The sequence below is a fragment of the Stomoxys calcitrans genome, chromosome 1, assembly GCF_963082655.1.
Source record: "Stomoxys calcitrans chromosome 1, idStoCalc2.1, whole genome shotgun sequence".
Taxonomy (NCBI): domain Eukaryota; kingdom Metazoa; phylum Arthropoda; class Insecta; order Diptera; family Muscidae; genus Stomoxys; species Stomoxys calcitrans.
Genome location: NC_081552.1, coordinates 269,283,899 through 269,301,378, shown reverse-complemented (window position 1 = coordinate 269,301,378; position 17,480 = coordinate 269,283,899). Strand labels below are relative to the sequence as shown.

Sequence of the window (17,480 nt, the reverse complement as noted above, 5' to 3'; positions counted from 1 at the left end):
ATTAAAATCTTCCAGAACGAATTTAATATCATTGGCGGCCAGCGGTCATATTTCCTCTCTAATTAGGGAAGCCGTGTTTAATTTCGAAAAATGAATTTTTATTGAAATTAATGATAAAAATATTATTTTTCATTAGTAATCCTCATATGTTATGATTAGGACTATGTATAAAAATAAAAAGACAAGGAAATATTCCGTCCAATTTTTGCCTCGGCAGCTAATGTATAAAATAGAAAAGGTATAATTTGTGTAAATTAAAATCGTTTTTCGGGTTGTTCTTAGGGTTCTTAAGGCTCAGTTAACCCTAATATGTAGTTGGATAACCCTTTGATGCTCATCAACTTGGGGGAAAGCTTGCAACTAACATTTTCAGTGAACCTGAGAGATATTAAGCCAAAATCCTTGTACTGTACATTTTGGAATTAATCAGGAATAACTTATCAGAATTTCAACTTTTTCTCTTCCTCAAAGCCATCTCGATATCTAAAAGTTGGTTCTACTTATGCGAAGTTTTAGAATAAAAAGTTCGGAAACGTGGAATTGGAAACAAATCTCCATAGACGCAGATTTTAATTGAATAACGTAACAATATCGGCATGAACGTCACAGAAAACTTAGCCAATTCGATGAAAAATGTTAAAAGCAGTAGACATATGAAAGGATGTCCAACTAAGTACTTAAAAGATAAATAATTATACTTTACTTTCGGAAATTTTGGTCAAGAGTCAAATTCCAAAGATGCCTTAATCTTTATTATATGAAACTTATTTTAATCACTGATGTATACACTGTATAAAACAGAAGGTACTTGTAATCAGTAATTGCAACATTTGTGCCCACTAAGGAACAGGGACGAACTTCTCACATATCAATGAGTGCAATACGATTCAAGTTTATGGAGTGCCACACCTCTTTGGAGAGAAGTTTTTACATGGCATAGTACCTCACAAATGTTGCCAGCATTAGGAGGGGAAAACCACCGCTGAAAATTATTGTTCTGATGATCCCGCCATGTTTTAAACCCAGGCGTTCAGCGTTATATGCGGACATGCTAACCTCTGCGCTTCGGTGGCCTCCTTGTAATTTGTTTTATAATATAACAAATATGACAAATGTCCTTAATTTTGAATGCCGCTTTGACAGCTATATCAAAATATGCTACTATCTGGACCATATTACTCATGTATTTTGGGGGGTCAAACAGTAATAAATGCACCTTTTGCGGCCGAATACCTAAAATCGGGAGATCGAACAGACTTTGTGGCAGCTACATCCCAATACCTTTCGATCTTCGATTAGCAAAATTGACAAGGCGTTAAATAAAACTCGCTTTTACAGTTTTTGACGAAATCGGGTTGGTTGGATTTGCTTGTGGTCAACTCAATACAGCTGTTTAGGGCATATTTTCATTTATTGCTTGGGGTATTACTATTGGGTTGCCCAAAAAGTAATTGCGGATTTTTTAGAAGAAAGTAAATGCATTTTTAATAAAACTTAGAATGAACTTTAATCAAATATACTTTTTTTACACTTTTTTCTAAAGCAAGCTAAAAGTAACAGCTGATAACTGACAGAAGAAAGAATGCAATTACAGAGTCACAAGCTGTGAAAAAATTTGTCAACGCCGACTATATGAAAAATCCCCAATTACTTTTTGGGCAACCCAATATAAATAAAGGAAAGGTATAGACTTTGCAACTCAAAATGTTAATAAAATAACTGAAAAATTCTGCGTTCCATGTCGCCCGCGCAATTGCGCACTCACATATTAACGACTGAGAGTGTGACATTTCATATCGTTATGAGTCTATAGATTTCCCTTGCCTATGGTACAACTTCTTGGAGTCAAACTTCATGCCGCCAAACAGATATTGTAATAATTAGTACAACATTGTTGTAAAGAAGTAACAAACATCAACAGACACATGTGATCCATTGTGGTTCCGTCGGTTGTGCATCGCCAACCTTAACACAAATGTTAGGCACTAACATCGAACAAATGTTAACTTAACATTCTGCTATCCAAAATTTAGGTATTCGCTTTGCAACTGAACTACATTCGAAATTAGAAATCTGATACAGTTTCTGTGATGAAATATTTGCCAAATCAAAGTAGACAGATTACAAAATTGTTCAGCGAGTAGATGCTGGCTGCGGCAGTGTCTTCCTTTACCGCTGGTGACAATTGCAACTGTGCTCTGACTGGATGGTTGGCTTACCACATTGGTGGCTCCACGCACCTTCACCACTGCTGTCAGCACGAAGTACATGGTATGAATTACAGCCAACCTGCATTTCATCCGTTAGGGCGCTTAATTCGAGGTCAGAAAAGAAGACTTTTAAATCAAAGCGAAACAGAGACGCTTCGAAGCGTTGATAGTCTGACGTGGATGTGGATGCAGAAGAGACTCACAAAACTGGTCAATGGCTACATTACAGACATTTGGATGAATGGCAGCAAGGGCGTAGTTCTGAAGAAACCTTAACAAGCGCTATAAATTGTAACTTCGGAGATTGTTCGGCATTAGAAGCATACCAAAGCTTCAAACAATCGGATACAACAGCAGGCGGACACATCGACAAGGAGTTGTGGGACAACATGAAGTACATCATTGTTTGTGCATTCTTCGCTGTGGTAGCTGCATCGCGCACTCATCACCTGGTGTTGGTGAAACCTGAAATTCCCACGACTGAATACAGAGAACAGGATTCCAAAGGATTTTACTCATTCGGCTACAGTGGCGAAGAGTCTGCCAAGGCAGAGTATACCACCCGTGATGGCTCCTCAAAGGGATTCTATTCGTACATCGACTCAGACGGTAAACTTCAGACTGTGAAATACGAAGCTGGTCGTAAACAAGGATTCACAGCGTCGGCCACCAACCTGCCAGTCCAACCTGTTGACAACAACCAACCTCCAGAGCAAGTTACCGATACGCCTGAAGTTGAAATGGCCAAACAAGCCCATTTTGAGGCATATCGTGAGGCAGCCCTTAAAGCAGCTATGGAAGCCGACACCGATGAAATAGAGAACACTGAGATGCAGCAGGCATCAGCTGAAGCCCAACACAATGCTGAATTGCAACAGAACACGCGAGAGCAGCTCTTAAATCGACAAAATACACGGGAGCAATTGCTTTCGTTACTGAGAGAACACGAGGAGGAGAGGGCCCGCGAGGAGCAACAATCCCAGCTGATGACTACCTACATTATAAGTGCTCAGGCCGAGGCACGCAGTCATGGTGGAACAGGTCAGTCTCACGCCCAGGCACAGGCTCGTATAGAACCTCATGCAGGCCGATCGGCTTTAAGGACAGTCTACAGCATGGAAAATGCCGATTCCAATGTTATACTCAAAGTAGGAAATGGAAATGACAATGCCATTGCGCTGGCCACTTCAAATGGTGGAGACCAAAGTGACAATGGAGGTGACAGTGCCAACGACAGCGCCGACAATGACAACGGAAATGGTAATGGCAACCTCATCGATATTACCAACTTGAGATCCATTAATCTATGGCAGGATGAGCCAAACATACAAAATTCTCAAGATTCCTATTTCACCGTAGACAATCCCAATACCCACTACACCGTCGAAATACCCACGGTATTGACAACTTTGCCACGCATTGAATCGATTCGCGTGGGTGGCAGCGGTCGTTTACCATTGGCCAAGAGTACCACATATATAACTCAACGTCTAAATTCTCCCAACCACTAAGGGTCCTGCTAATCCTAAAAACGCAACACAAACAAAAAGTTTTCACTTTTCACTTTTTAATGAAATACAAGGAGTAATGCAAAGATAAATGGCAATGAAAATAAATATTTCTCAATAAAATATCGTTTAGAAGAAGTTTTTTTTGTTTTACTGAAGTATTTTATTGTGTTTTTTTTTTCGCCGGTGGCTGTTTCGCCAGGTACTACTAGCGATATTCGTGAGCATTTCACCTTTGAAGATCATGGCATTTATTATACCCCATGGGTTGATCGAGCTATCGTACCATGAACAAGTTATACAGAAGGAGAGATTTTTTATGAAAAGAAATTGCTTGCTTTCAGACATATTGGGACTCAGATAGTTTAAAATCAACATTATCGACGGTCCGAACTGCCTGTAAAATCAATGAATATCAACAAGACATCGACTGCAAGTCGACTTTTGGGCAATATCAATATTAAAACAAACGCTTATTATACCCACCACCGAAGGATGGGGGTATATTATTTTTGTCATTCCGTTTGCAACACATCGAAATATCCATTTCCGACCCCATAAAGTATATATATTCTGGATCAGCGTAAAAATCTAAGACGATCTAGCCATGTCCGTCCGTCTGTCCGTCTGTCTGTTGAAATCACGCCACAGTCTTTAAAAATAGAGATATTGAGTTGAAACTTTGCACAGATTCTTTTTTTTTTGTCCATAAACAGGTTAAGTTCGAAGATGGACTACCTCGGACTATATCTTGATATAGCCCCCATATGGTCCGATCCGCCGATTTGGGGTCTTAGGCCCATTAAAGTCACATGTATTATCCAATTTTGCCGAAATTTGGGACAGTGAGTTGTGTTAAGCCTCTCGACATCCTTCTCCAATTTGATCCAGATCGGTCCAGATTTGGATATAGCTGCCATATATACCGATCTGTCGATTTAAGGTTTTGTGACCATAAAAGGCGCATTTATTGTCCGATGGCGTCGAAATTTGGGACAGTGAGTTGTGTTAGGCTCATCGAAATTTTTCGGCAACTTGGCCCAAATCGGTCCAGATTTGCAGATTTGGATATAGTTGCCATATAGACCGGTATCCCGATATAAAGTCTTGGCCCCACTAAAGGCGCATTTATAATCCGATTTCACTAGTATTTGGGACAGTTGCTTATGTTAGGCTTTTCGACATCCGTGTCGTATATAGTTCATATCGGTTTATTTTTGTATATAGCTACTAAACATACCAATATTTTGATATACACAATTGAACAATGACTTGTAATTATTAGTATTTGGTCCAAATCGGAAAATATTTCGATATAGCTGCTATGGGGCATAAGGTATGCATTTTTCACCGGATTTTGACGATAGGTAGTTTACATATATACCCGAGGCAAACCCTCCCCCTTACCCTAATTTTCAAAAACGCCAGATCTCGGTTATGGCTGGGGCGATTTAAGCGAAATTTTGTGTGCTCTCTTATAGTAGGCGGACCACACCAACCCCAAAACATCCCTAAATCGGTCATATTTACCGACCATGCCAATATGGGACTCAAATGAAAGATATTTGCGAGTAGAATACGAATCTGATGTTCAAATCTGGGACCAAGTTTCTGGGGGTCCACCCCTTCCCCAAAACACCCCCAACCAGGACTTATTTACTGACCATGGCAATATGGGGCTTAAATAAAAGGTATTTGAGTGTAAAATACGAATTTGATATGCAAATGTGGGGCCAAGTGCTTTGTGGGCCATCCCTCCCAAAACCACCCTCCAAAGAGGACAAATTTGCGACCATATCAATATGGGGCTCAAATGAAAGGTTTTTGGGAGTTATGCACGAATCTGATATCAACATTCGAGAAAAAGTGTCTATGGGGCCACCCCAACCCCATAACTCCACCCATATAGGACGTATTTGCTGACTATTCCAATATGGACTGTAATAAGAGGTATTTTAGAGTAGAACACGAATCTGATATATATTTTCACGGGCAAGTCACTGAGTGGCCACCCCATCCCCCAAAACACCCCGCACACCGGTCATGTTTGCCGACTATGGAAATATGGGGCTCAAGTGAAAGGTATTTGGGAGTAGACCACGAATCTGATATCAACATTCGGGGCGAACTGTCATGAGGACGTCCCACCACCATAACAACCCCCACAGGGTGAAAGGTATTGTGGAGTAGAGCACGAAATTGGTACCCACTTTCAGGACAAATCGAATCAGGAAGTGACTCTAAGCCGATCGGTATACTTATAAATGGGTCTAGCTCTTCCCCTTCTAAGCGTTGTACCACAGTGGTGGTGTAGGGTATAAAAATACTCTTTTTCTATTTCAGAAAATGTAGGAAAACTTTTACTGAGTTATGCTGGCGCAGATTTTTCCATCAATTTATTGAGGAGTGCTAATGGCTTAACCCTCTGCAGATCATTTTGTTATTCGATTGAGAAATACAAAACGAAATTTACATTAAATATGACTCTGGCCCATAAGCGAATGGACATTAAATGCATGGCTCTGTGGCTTCCGTTTTTAACTGCTTTAAGATGTGAAACAATCCCCATTTCGGCAACAGAACTTGATCGGATAACATTGACATTGTCATAATGTTCCATCATATTCATCACATCCAAGATTGTGGCGACGGTCCAAACGACCGACAGCACAATTCCCAAATATTGCCCCGAAAAAGGAAAAGCTAAGCAAACAAAACCAAAACAACCATGACGATAGTTATTTATGGCTGATACTGGCAAAAATATGTGAACATCACTTCTTAATGTGATTTTTCATTCAATTCAATAAAGCCGAGATTAATTCGGTGGGGGCCGTTAACTTTACGAACATCTCAGCAAAGGTGTACAAGGGAATTGGAACAGATAGCCGCTGCCTCCCAGACGGAGGGACAGACGGTGAGACATGATAACAAATTACGAATGGGGGATATGTTTGCGGCTGCTGCCGGCTATCGCGAGAGGATGCGTCTGCTTTGTTGCTTGGCCAGCTAGGAATGGGAGGAGAAGCACAAACATCAGCAGCAATGACAGTTTAACGATACATGAACAAAACCTGTGGATGGGTATCGGGGCAATAAACAAAACGACTCACGTGCTTCGCCGCATGATGTCTCTTGGCCACTGGAGATGCAGTTATGGGGAAGCAAATGCCTGCCACAACACCGGGAACAAGTTGCGGTACTTCAGTTTTAAACGATCGGCAGACACGTTAAGGAGCGTTGAACACGAACAACAGACGACGCAGGAAAGGCTACAGCCAGAATATTTATTTCCTGTGGGGGAGCAAGCCAATGTTCGATATTTGGGGTAAAAGTAAACTGGATGACCTTCCTCGAAATATGTTTTGAACTCCACTGCAGGCGCATGCGCAAGCGCCGCACATTGTTCTTGCTATGTTCTTGTGGTGCCTTTGCGAAATGCTTCTGGCACACAGGGGCAAGTATTTGTCGTCGTCAGCAGCATTTAGCGTGGACAAGCAGGCAGTCTTCTTAACGGTTTGCAATGTTGGGGTGACCGCCATACACCATCCATTCCTCCACTCTAAGTATAAAAGGAAGAACATTGTGTAATGACTAAACAAATCCAAACGAGAACTCTCTAAAGCGAGTACTAGTCTAGAAGCTGAAACCAAACCGAAACTAGCAGCGCTTTTCCCACCTACTACAAAGGAAACTTAATCTCATCCGAAATCCTTGCGAAATGAATTCAATGGCGATACTCCTTTTCATGTTGGTCAGCGTCTGGGCGGACAGTAGCTATGTGTATCCCGTGCCATCACAGCAGTTGCAAACTCCCATTGTGATTACCAAATCTGCGCTGCATCAAACACAGCCTCAACTGCAGCAGTACTTTACACAGGACTCTTTGGGCCAATATTCTTATGGATACTCCGAACCATTGTCGACTAAACAAGAAATCCGCACACTGAATGGCATAACTGTCGGATCCTATTCGTATGTAGATGCACATGGAGTTTTGCAAACGGTCGATTACACTGCTGATGAGGATGGCTTTCGTGTTGGCGCCACCAATTTGCCCATTGATACTCAAAAGCCTGCCACTGAAACTCCGGAAGTGGCCTTGGCGCGTCAGCAACATTTGGCTGCCCATCAAGCTGTACTTAGTGGAGACATTTCCTCTTCGGCCATATTGCCCCAACCCGTAGAAGACACTGCCGAGGTAGCTGCGGCCAAAAAGGAATTTTTCGCACGTTATGACCTAGAAGTGGAAAATCAAAATCTGCTTCGCAAGCTCAATCGACCAAAAAGTCAGAGTCCATCTCCACTACAAAATGCAATGCCCGGTGTTAGGTCTCCCCCGCTATCCTCCTACAAAACATCCACACCTCACTCACCCCACATCGGCGCCAAATACGGCTTTTATCGAAATGTTCTTCCCGTTTTGCCGCAGCGTTTCTATTTGCCAATTGTTTAAATTTTACAGACTTTAAAATATTGTGATGTTAAGTTGTTTTGCAGTTTGAATAAAATACAAAATCATGAGCATGTTATACAAAAATGTCCAACTTATTTATTAAAATTCTGTGAAATTCTCATTATTTTTCAATGAACTTAAATGTGGGCTAAGAATAAAAAAATCGAAAACAGCTTTGCAGCTAAAAATTAATTGCTCATCTGTGAAATTCTGTCTAAGAGGAAGATCAGCGTAGATGGGCGGCATGCGCTCCTTTTGACTCATATCGGTCAGATTTGGGGTTTGTCAAATCTAGCCAACCAAAAATAGGGCAATTTATGCGAAAGCGACTTTTGTTTCTCATTTATTGTAGTTTTAATTTACAACATGTGTATCCTTTTTCCACACCCTATACTAGATCATTATCCCTACTATGTAATTTCAATCACATTTTTATCCACAGTGTGCGCCAGAGAAACTTACTAATTTGAAAAACTCCCAAGCGGCGAGTTGGGCGGGGAGGGAGCGCTTCTGGAGAGAAAAGTCCCCAAGTTTGTTTCTCTCTCCAGTCAGTTGCCAAAATGCTCTGGTCTAGGGAGCAGCGGGCCTTCGCCGCCGAGTACTTCTTTTCTAACGGTCGCTCACTTCTTGCTATACAACGTAATTTTTTCCAGTGACGAGGATCACTTTCAAATTTCCGGCTGCTACACCAGAAGCCACTCCAAGGACAAAATCTCAAGATTTTGAAAAATTGCACATATCAATGAGTGCAGTCCGATTCAAGTTTAAGCTCAATGATAAGGGACCTCCTTTTTATAACCGAGTCCGAACGGCGTGCCGCAGTGCGACATCTCTTTGCAGAAACCAACGCCGAAAATTTTTTCTGATAGTCTCGCCAGGTTTCGAACCTAGGCGTTCAGCGTCATAGGGGCTAAATAAGAGCAAGACAAAAAGAATGAGGATTAAGGAAAATAATGAGCAGCCGTTTAACATCTATAATGATGAGGTTGACAACGTGGAACGCTTCGAATACCCCGGCAGCGTCCTAGCAACAACTGGTGGTACAGCAGAAGATGTAGAAAACCGAATAAGAAAGGCACAGGGAGCGTTTGCATCTCCTGGAAATATATGAGTATCAGAAACTATGGAGCTTAGCACAAAAAAAATGGATCTGAAACTTGGCTTATCATCAGCACCACCATCAATAATCTAAAAGTGTTCGTAAACCGATGCCTTCGAAGAATATTGAAAATATGGTGGACTTGAACCAAATCAAACGAACGATTGTGGCATATAACTGGCCAGCAAGCAATACGCGGTGACATAACATATGGATGGCTGGGACACTCGCTAAGAAAAAACCAGGACGAGATTGCGCACTCATTCCTTACGTGGAATCCCCAATGGGAGAAGAACAATAGCAACAGAAACCAAATCGACGAATAAAGATATTTAGCAAATGATAGAGAGAAATGGAGAGACTGTGTACTATGTTAACATATTTAAACATGTCATAATAATTATAATTTGAAATCCCTGGTTTATGTCGATCGACCACGGACCATAGTACACCTCAAGAACAAGATTCGCGACGCCGTTGTCAACGTACGTAATGACAAAGGAAATGCTCCAACGTCTCATCATCTTCCCCGCATGCCCTACACATGCTATCACTTGCCGCACCGATTTTACATAAGTGAGCTCGTAGTCCTATGTGTCCCGTTATGATACCAATAGCTATACTGACCTCCTTCTTGCTTCCTTTCAGTAATAGCCTCGTCTTCTCACGATCTGGATCTCCCCATAGGATTTTCGTCGTCCTACCGACCGTTTCGCTGTTCCACAAAGTTGCATGCGCATTCGTCGCCCACTCCCTTAACTCGGACTGCGTCGACCCGAAAGGCTTCAGGTTAACCAAGTTTATTGACTCTGGCCTTCACCGCCAAATCGTCTGCCCTTTCATTTCCCCTTACTCCGTTATGGTCCGGCACGCAAACGATGCGGATTTTCCCATCCTCAAAGAAGGCGTTAATCTCCTTCTTACACTGCAAGACTGTTCGTGACCTTACCGTCCTGGTTTTTATTGCCCTTATGGCAATTTTACTATCCGTAAAGATGTTCAGACTCGACGTCCTCGCGTAAGCACCACACCACTTCACGAATTCCGTGATAGCCAGGATCTCTGCCTGCAGGACCGTATTATGGTCACGTAGTCTAAAACAGATGTCAGTCTCTGGGTTTTCAATGTAAAGCCCCAGGCCCACTCTGTCCTCTAGCTTTGATCCATCCGTGTAACATGATCTTCCAGATGGCAGTACTAGCGTTCCGTCAATCCAAGACTGTGCCTATGGCAGCAGTGCGACGCACTCGACTTCAAGGTTCATCTCAGGCATACGATCGGAAACCTCTCCACTTCCTTCCAGGTTTTCTATCGTCGCCTCGATTATACCGCGATGGTATGAGCTGCTCCCATCCTCAATCTATTCTCCCATCGCCTTAAGTCTCATAGCCTTAGTGGCTGCCTCACACTTAATCTGTATGTCAATGGGTCGGATATCTAGAATAGTCTTCAGTGTCCTAGTGGTCGTGGTCCTCATCGCTCCGCCTATGCCAAGACAACATGTTCTCTGAACCTAGCAGTCCACCAAACTACTGAGGCGTAAATAAGTATTGGTCTAATCGCGCTCCTGTAGAGCCAGTGGACTATCCTAGGATTCAGGCCCCATTTCGAGCCTACGGCCCGTCAACATAGTGCCCAACATCAGTGAGCCTTCTCAGTACGCTCCTGAATGTGACACTTCCAATTGAGATTCCTGTCCAAGATATATCAGATATCGAAATCGTCTTATTGAGGAAACGTGGTGCGTTAAATTGGCCCACCTTCGTCTTCCTCGTGAACAGGTATATTCAGTCTTCTCTGGGTTAACATTGAGACCTCTGGGTCTAGCCCAGTCATATGCCATATACAAAACTGCCACAAACTACTAAGTTTCTATGCATTCCGATGTCCAAACCGAATATAAAGCTGTCATTAGACCGATCTGCGGATTTTGGGATGAGCCAAATCGGATGAGAATTGAGCCCTCTAGAAGCTCAAAAAATCAAGACCCCAGATCGGTTTATATGACAGCTATATCAGGTTATGGACCGATTTGAACAATTGTTGGAAATTTAAAAAATATCCACATGCGAAATTTCAGCTAAATCGGAAAAGAATTGCGACTTCTTTCTAGTGGCTCAAGAAGTCAAGATCCAAGATCGGTTTATATGGCAGCTTTATCACCGATATGTCCCATTTACAATCCCAAACGGCCTACACTAATAAGAAGTAAAAATGAAAATTTGTCCTTGAACATTTCATTAAGGAACTGGGGCAAACTTCTCACAAATCAATAAGTGCTGTCCGATTAAATTTTAAGCTCAATGATAAGGGACCTCCTTTTTACAGCCGAGTCCGAACGGCGTATGGCAGTGCGACACCCCTTTGGAGAGAAGTTTTTACATGGCAAAGTACTTCACAAATGTCGCCAGCATTAGGATGGGATAACCACCGCTAAAAATTTTTCTGATGTTCTTGCCAAGATTCGAACCTAGGCGTTCAGCGTCATAGGCGGACATGCTAACCTCTGTGCTACGGTGGCCTGCGAAAGAAGTATTTGTGCAAAATTTCAAGCGGCTAGCGTTACTTCTTCGAAAGAATGGCAGACGAATGGAGGGACAGACGGACGGACATGGCTAGATCGACTCAAAATGTTATGACGATCAAGAATATATATACTTTATGTGGTCTTATACGAATATTTCGAGGAGTTACAAACAGAATGACAAAATTAGTATACCCCCATCCTATGGATGCGAGCTAGCTCAAAAACATTTCGAAATGTATAGAAAAATTAAAATCATCTCTTCCAGCGAAATTTCTACAAAATGCCAAACGTAATCAAAACAAATAACAGGCAACCATAAAAAGTACCATACACATTTGTTTTAGCAGACTTCCAAACTTTGTTAGTTGAAATAGCAGTAAGAAATGTTTGCCAATACATCAGCCCTATTTTTGCTGAAACATCAGTGATGTCTGCTTTACCATTTCAGCAAACAAAAACTGCTGTTTTAGCAAACATTTTTGCTGTTTTTAATAACAAATTTGGATGAGTGTAGCTGTCATTTCAGTGTGATCTTGGTAACGCTTCGTTTCAGCTACCTTGTTTCTATTTTTGTAACTATATCAACGGTAGAGGTGGGCACTTGAGTCTTGAGTTGTCGTATTACGCGAGAGTCACTTGATTCGTGAGAAAGATCCAAATCCAATCACGTGATCGTGCGTGACCATGATTGAATTAAAATTTTTCGTGAAGAGCTTAAGAGAGTGGAATAAAGTTCACGACTCACGAGACCCGATTCACGTGACACTCATGACTTTCGAGTCGCTAACGACTCACGTGAGTAAAATTTTTATCTCGTGAGCGTGCCTGAGGACTGATATGAGAAAAGTATCCCCTGTTCTTTATAGGTACGTTCATGGGAAATTTTGCATTTACATCTGTAATTTAGGAGTCTTAATATTGATTGACAAAAACATAACTTCCAAGCTACATCTCCTCATTTGGATCAATACTTCGAGATATTTTATGCGAAATGCTAGGATTGGTATCCATTACAATTTATTTATAGCAGCATGTCACATAATACCCTGTCATATTTCGAGAGAATCGATTAACAAATGGCCATTTGATTGCAATATTACTGCAAATCGGGCGCGAATATATATATATGAGAGCTGTGTCTAAATCTGAACCGATTTCGAGCAAACGTTATAGACATTGTGGAAGTCATCGGGGAAAGCGTTGTACAAAATTTTGGGAAGATTGGTCAATAAATGCGCTTGCAGTGGCTCTAGGAGTGAAAATCGGTCGATATATACATATGGGAGCTATATCTAAATCTAAACCAATTTACATCAGATTCACCAGTAATGTTGAGAGTCATAAGAAAATCCTTCCTGCTAAATTTCGAAAGAATCGAGTAACAAATGATCGTTTTATTGCATTATTACTGCAAATCGGACGAACATATATATGGGAGCAATATCCAAATCTGAACCGATTTCTATAAAATTCACCTGTAATATCGAGGGTCATAAGAAAATCTTTGCTGCAAAATTTCGAGAAAATCGGTTAACAAATGACCATTTTATTGCCGTATTACTGCAAATCGGACGAACATATATATGGGAGCTATATCCAAATCTGAACCGATTTCTATGAGGTTCATCTGTAATATCGAGAGTCATAACAAAATCCTTCTTGCCAAATCTCGAGAAAATCGGTTAACAAATGACCATATTATTGCTGTATTAATGCAAATCGGAGCTATATCCCAATCTGACCCGATTTTTTCCAATTTCAATAGGCTTCGTCTTTAGGCCGAAATATATGCCCATACCAAATTTGAAGACGTTGGATGAAAATTGCGAGCTGTAGTTTGCACACAAATTAACATGGACAGACGGACAGGTAGACAGACGGACATAGCTAAATCGAATCAGAAAGTGATTCTGAGTAGATCGGTATACTTATCAATGGGTTTATCTCTCTTCCTTTTGGGTGTTACAAACTAATTCACAAAGTTATAATACCCTGTACCACAGTAGTGGTGTAGGATATAATAATTTCTTCTAATTACACACTTGAAAGACATGACAATTGTATGAAGCGTAAACGAAGAAAACCCCTGTACACTATGTTCCTTTATTGACTTTTGTTTGAAGCCACATTTTCAAAAAAGTTGTTATTGAAGTTGAACAAAAAACAATCACTGTTGAAAAAATTGGCAAATATTTTTTCGTCATCTAGACAGTGGTCATACTTTAAGACATTGCTGAGCTTCCAGATCCATATAGTTATGCTTTTTTGTGCCATTAAGCTCCTTTTTCATAAAATCAAAAAATTTTTGTTTTTAATAAAAACACAAAATATTTACTTTTTCATTCAATTAATCGACTGAAATTTGAAATTATTTATTTATGGTAAAATATCAATTATTTACTTAAATTGTGTCAGTTGAACGTGTTTTTTTCTGAGAGAAGAAACGATTTTCCAATAAATAGATTTATTGAGTTAATTGCAATATTCAGCTTGTCATGAATGCAAATTACAGAATAAATAAAACAAATTCCTTTATAGGTTCGATTTCAGCAAAATGTTTAATTGAATATATAAATTTCCAAATTAAAACAAGATTTTCATTTGTTGTGTGTAGTCATCGAAAATAAATTTCTCAATGTGTGCGATATGAGAAGTATTATGACAAAGACATACCATGAGACATATTATTAACTATTTTTCAACCAAAACGGGGGGTCGGTTTATAGGGAATTCATGCATTAAGCCTATTCTAAAATATCAAACGGTTCAATTTAAAAATTTATTTTTTGTTATTTATATCCATTAGAAATATAAAAATTAATTGTAAAGGTCAATGTTGTATATCCAAAGCAGAAGTTTCAATAGTATATGTAACGTTTACTGATGGGATAGCCAAATCCATATACCTTCTGCAGCAATGACTTCGAAGCAAGTGGGATGCCGGCAACCGTCGTCAACGGTGTAGCCACAAGGACATTTCGTGGCTGAGAGCTTACAAAAACACTGGGCGGGGAGGCCACCTTAAGGGTATCCGCCAGGGACTGAGACAATTCCATAGAGCGAACATTGGCTGCAGTTGAAAAAGGTTTTGCGTGAGGGGTTGGAGACTCTGCCAAGCGCAACCCGCTCCGCGAATAAATTGCATCACCAGTCGCACCAGCTGCGGCAATCGATTCAGAATCGGTATCGAAGGAAATGGAATTTGTGGTATCTGGGGAAAGGGAATTTGTGGAATCGGCAGCTGGGGAAACTGAATCGGAAATTGACGACTCAGGTGTGTGCAATTGTTGCTGTGATTGGAGCTGTTGGACCGGCTTCGGTAAGTTTGTGGCTGTGACATGAAACCCCGAGTCATCGGCTGTATAGTCAACTGTTTGCAGTATGCCCTCCGCATCGCGGTATGAATAGGAGCCCCTTGTGACACCATCTAAAGAACGCACCTCTTGCTTGCTAGACAAAGGATCGCTGTAGCCGTAGGCATACTGGCCCAACTCGTCCTGAGTGTGATACTGATGTTGGACTGGCGTAATCACCGATGTAGCATGGCTGCCGTAAACGTAAGGATATGAGCGCAATCGTGGTGTTGCAACTAAATACGAAAGACTTGCAGCCTGGGTTGTCGCCACCAACATCAACAAAGCGAAACAAAGTTTCATGGCCGCTGACAAGAATAACTGCAGAACGTTTGAAGTGAACTGAATCTCGCCCAGAGAAGGTATGGTACTGAGTGTTGAAGTTCTTGATCCTTTTATACCTGCCACACTTACACTTATTCCGATTGGCAATCTTTGTTGTCGTACCTTGCACCACCTTTTTGCCACGCGTTGCATCTGGCGGTGGCGGTGGCTGTGCTGTTCTATGTGGTTGCAGCGAATCTCGATTCTTTAGATTTTCTAAATTTAGATATTGTCTGTTTGTCTACTTCACATGCAGTGGCCACCATTTAGAAAATGGTCCATTGTACTCATATGGTGGGGGCTTTGGTTTAGATTTTACGGCCATTAAGCCAGCAACAACAATAAACATTTGTGTGCCTTCTTACTCCAGTTCACATTTGGCGATTTTGTCATCACCGACATCCACGATCAAAGGAGAGCTGTTGATTGCATCCCATTATATTGGCGAACATGCCATCAGTCAACCGACGAACTATGTTGGCCACGCAAGGAATGCAGTCGACAATTGCATCACAGAGCTTTATATCGTGCTGGTCACTGTCACTTAGACCCTTTTTATTGCGACACATGATGATGCATTGCAGTCAGGGTAAGTTAGACATGTATGATGATACAATGGCCACGAATTTTCTTTCAGTCACTATTCTGAGAAGAATGCTTTGCAAATTTAAAAAAAATAATATTAAAGCAAATTTAAAATCTATTGGGACAGATGTAGCACATATGAAAAGAAGGGGGATTACTTTGAGGGTTATTAAAACGATATTTGCCCAAAACACCATTATTTACAATATGTATTTCGCGAAAGATAATGGAGTTAATATAAAGCATTGCCTTATCATTGGATGTTAATGTTGTGCCACATTCCAGTTGACTGGTTCCATTTAAACAAGTAAAGCCGGGCTGAAGTTGGGCGAAGCCGATCTTTTGATACCCTACAACACACCAGGGCATACAGGCCAATGGTGATTTCGATTCTGAAATGTTACACTAATGCTTCACTCATACGGGACAACATTTTGTAAATGTCGCCCCAACCCTCTCATAGTGTTGCACTTCTTGCACTTTCAATCGAACATGTTGATATGTAGTAATTTGGACCAAATCTTATGTATAAAAATCAATTTGTGTTTGTTTGAAACGGTTGAACCGATTTTCTTGAAATTTTCACAGATGGTGCATAATGACCCCGTGGTGAAAATAGGGTACTACATTTTTTGATATCTGAAGAGGGGGCGGACCCTCCCCCTTACCCTAATTTTCAGAAATGCCAGATCTTGGAGATAGGTGGTGCGATTTAAGCGAAATTTTGTGTGCTCTCATATAGCACCCTAAAAATAAAAATGTGGTATCCAAATTGCGGATGGGGTACCAAGGGGGCGGCCCCACCCTAAAACCTACTAAACGTATCTTTAGACCAATCACGGCAATATGGGACTCAAATGAAAGGTATTTAGAATAAGAAAACGTATCTGATTTCCAATTGTCGGACCAAGTGCTAGGGGGACCACCCCAAGTCCCAAAACACCCCTAAATTGGACATATTTACCGACCATGGCGATATGGGATTCAAATGAAAGGTATTTGTGAGTATAATACGAATCTGATATCCAAATGTGGGACCACGTTTCTGGGGGTCCACCCCTTTACCAAAGCACCCCCCAAACAGGACTTATTTACTGACCATGGGAATTTGGGGCTTAAATAAAAGGTATTTGAATGTAGAATATGAATCTGCTATCCAAATATGGGACATAGTGTTTGGGGGCTGCCTCTCACTAAAAACATCCCCCAAAGGGGACAAATTTACGACCATAGCTGTATGGGGCTCAAATGAAAGTTTTTTGGAAGTAAAGCACGAATTTGATATCAATATTCGGGAAAAGTGCCCGTTGCTGATATATTTTCAGGGCATAGCGTTTGGAGGACCACCCCAATCGCCAAAACACCCTGACCTTGAGGCGATCATTGTGGTGCACGCGAGCCGGGACGACTAAATGCCC

The 17,480-nt window shown here is 41.2% G+C and overlaps 2 protein-coding genes across 2 annotated transcripts; one reads left to right on the top strand and one right to left on the bottom strand.

Moving 5' to 3' along the window:
- The first annotated feature begins 2,558 nt into the window (after positions 1 to 2,558).
- Positions 2,559 to 8,174, top strand: LOC106089740 (uncharacterized). The gene is made up of 2 exons (XM_013255714.2): positions 2,559 to 3,717; positions 7,478 to 8,174. The coding sequence occupies exons 1-2, from the start codon at positions 2,600 to 2,602 to the stop codon at positions 8,172 to 8,174; spliced, it is 1,815 nt and encodes a 604-aa protein (XP_013111168.2). The 5' UTR covers positions 2,559 to 2,599.
- Positions 8,175 to 14,658: 6,484 nt separating this feature from the next.
- LOC106090272 (uncharacterized) lies at positions 14,659 to 16,046 on the bottom strand. Its single transcript, XM_013256410.2, has 3 exons — positions 15,874 to 16,046; positions 15,601 to 15,656; positions 14,659 to 15,545 (listed from the first exon to the last, which is right to left on the bottom strand). The coding sequence occupies exons 1-3, from the start codon at positions 16,044 to 16,046 to the stop codon at positions 14,659 to 14,661; spliced, it is 1,116 nt and encodes a 371-aa protein (XP_013111864.2).
- Positions 16,047 to 17,480: the final 1,434 nt, after the last annotated feature.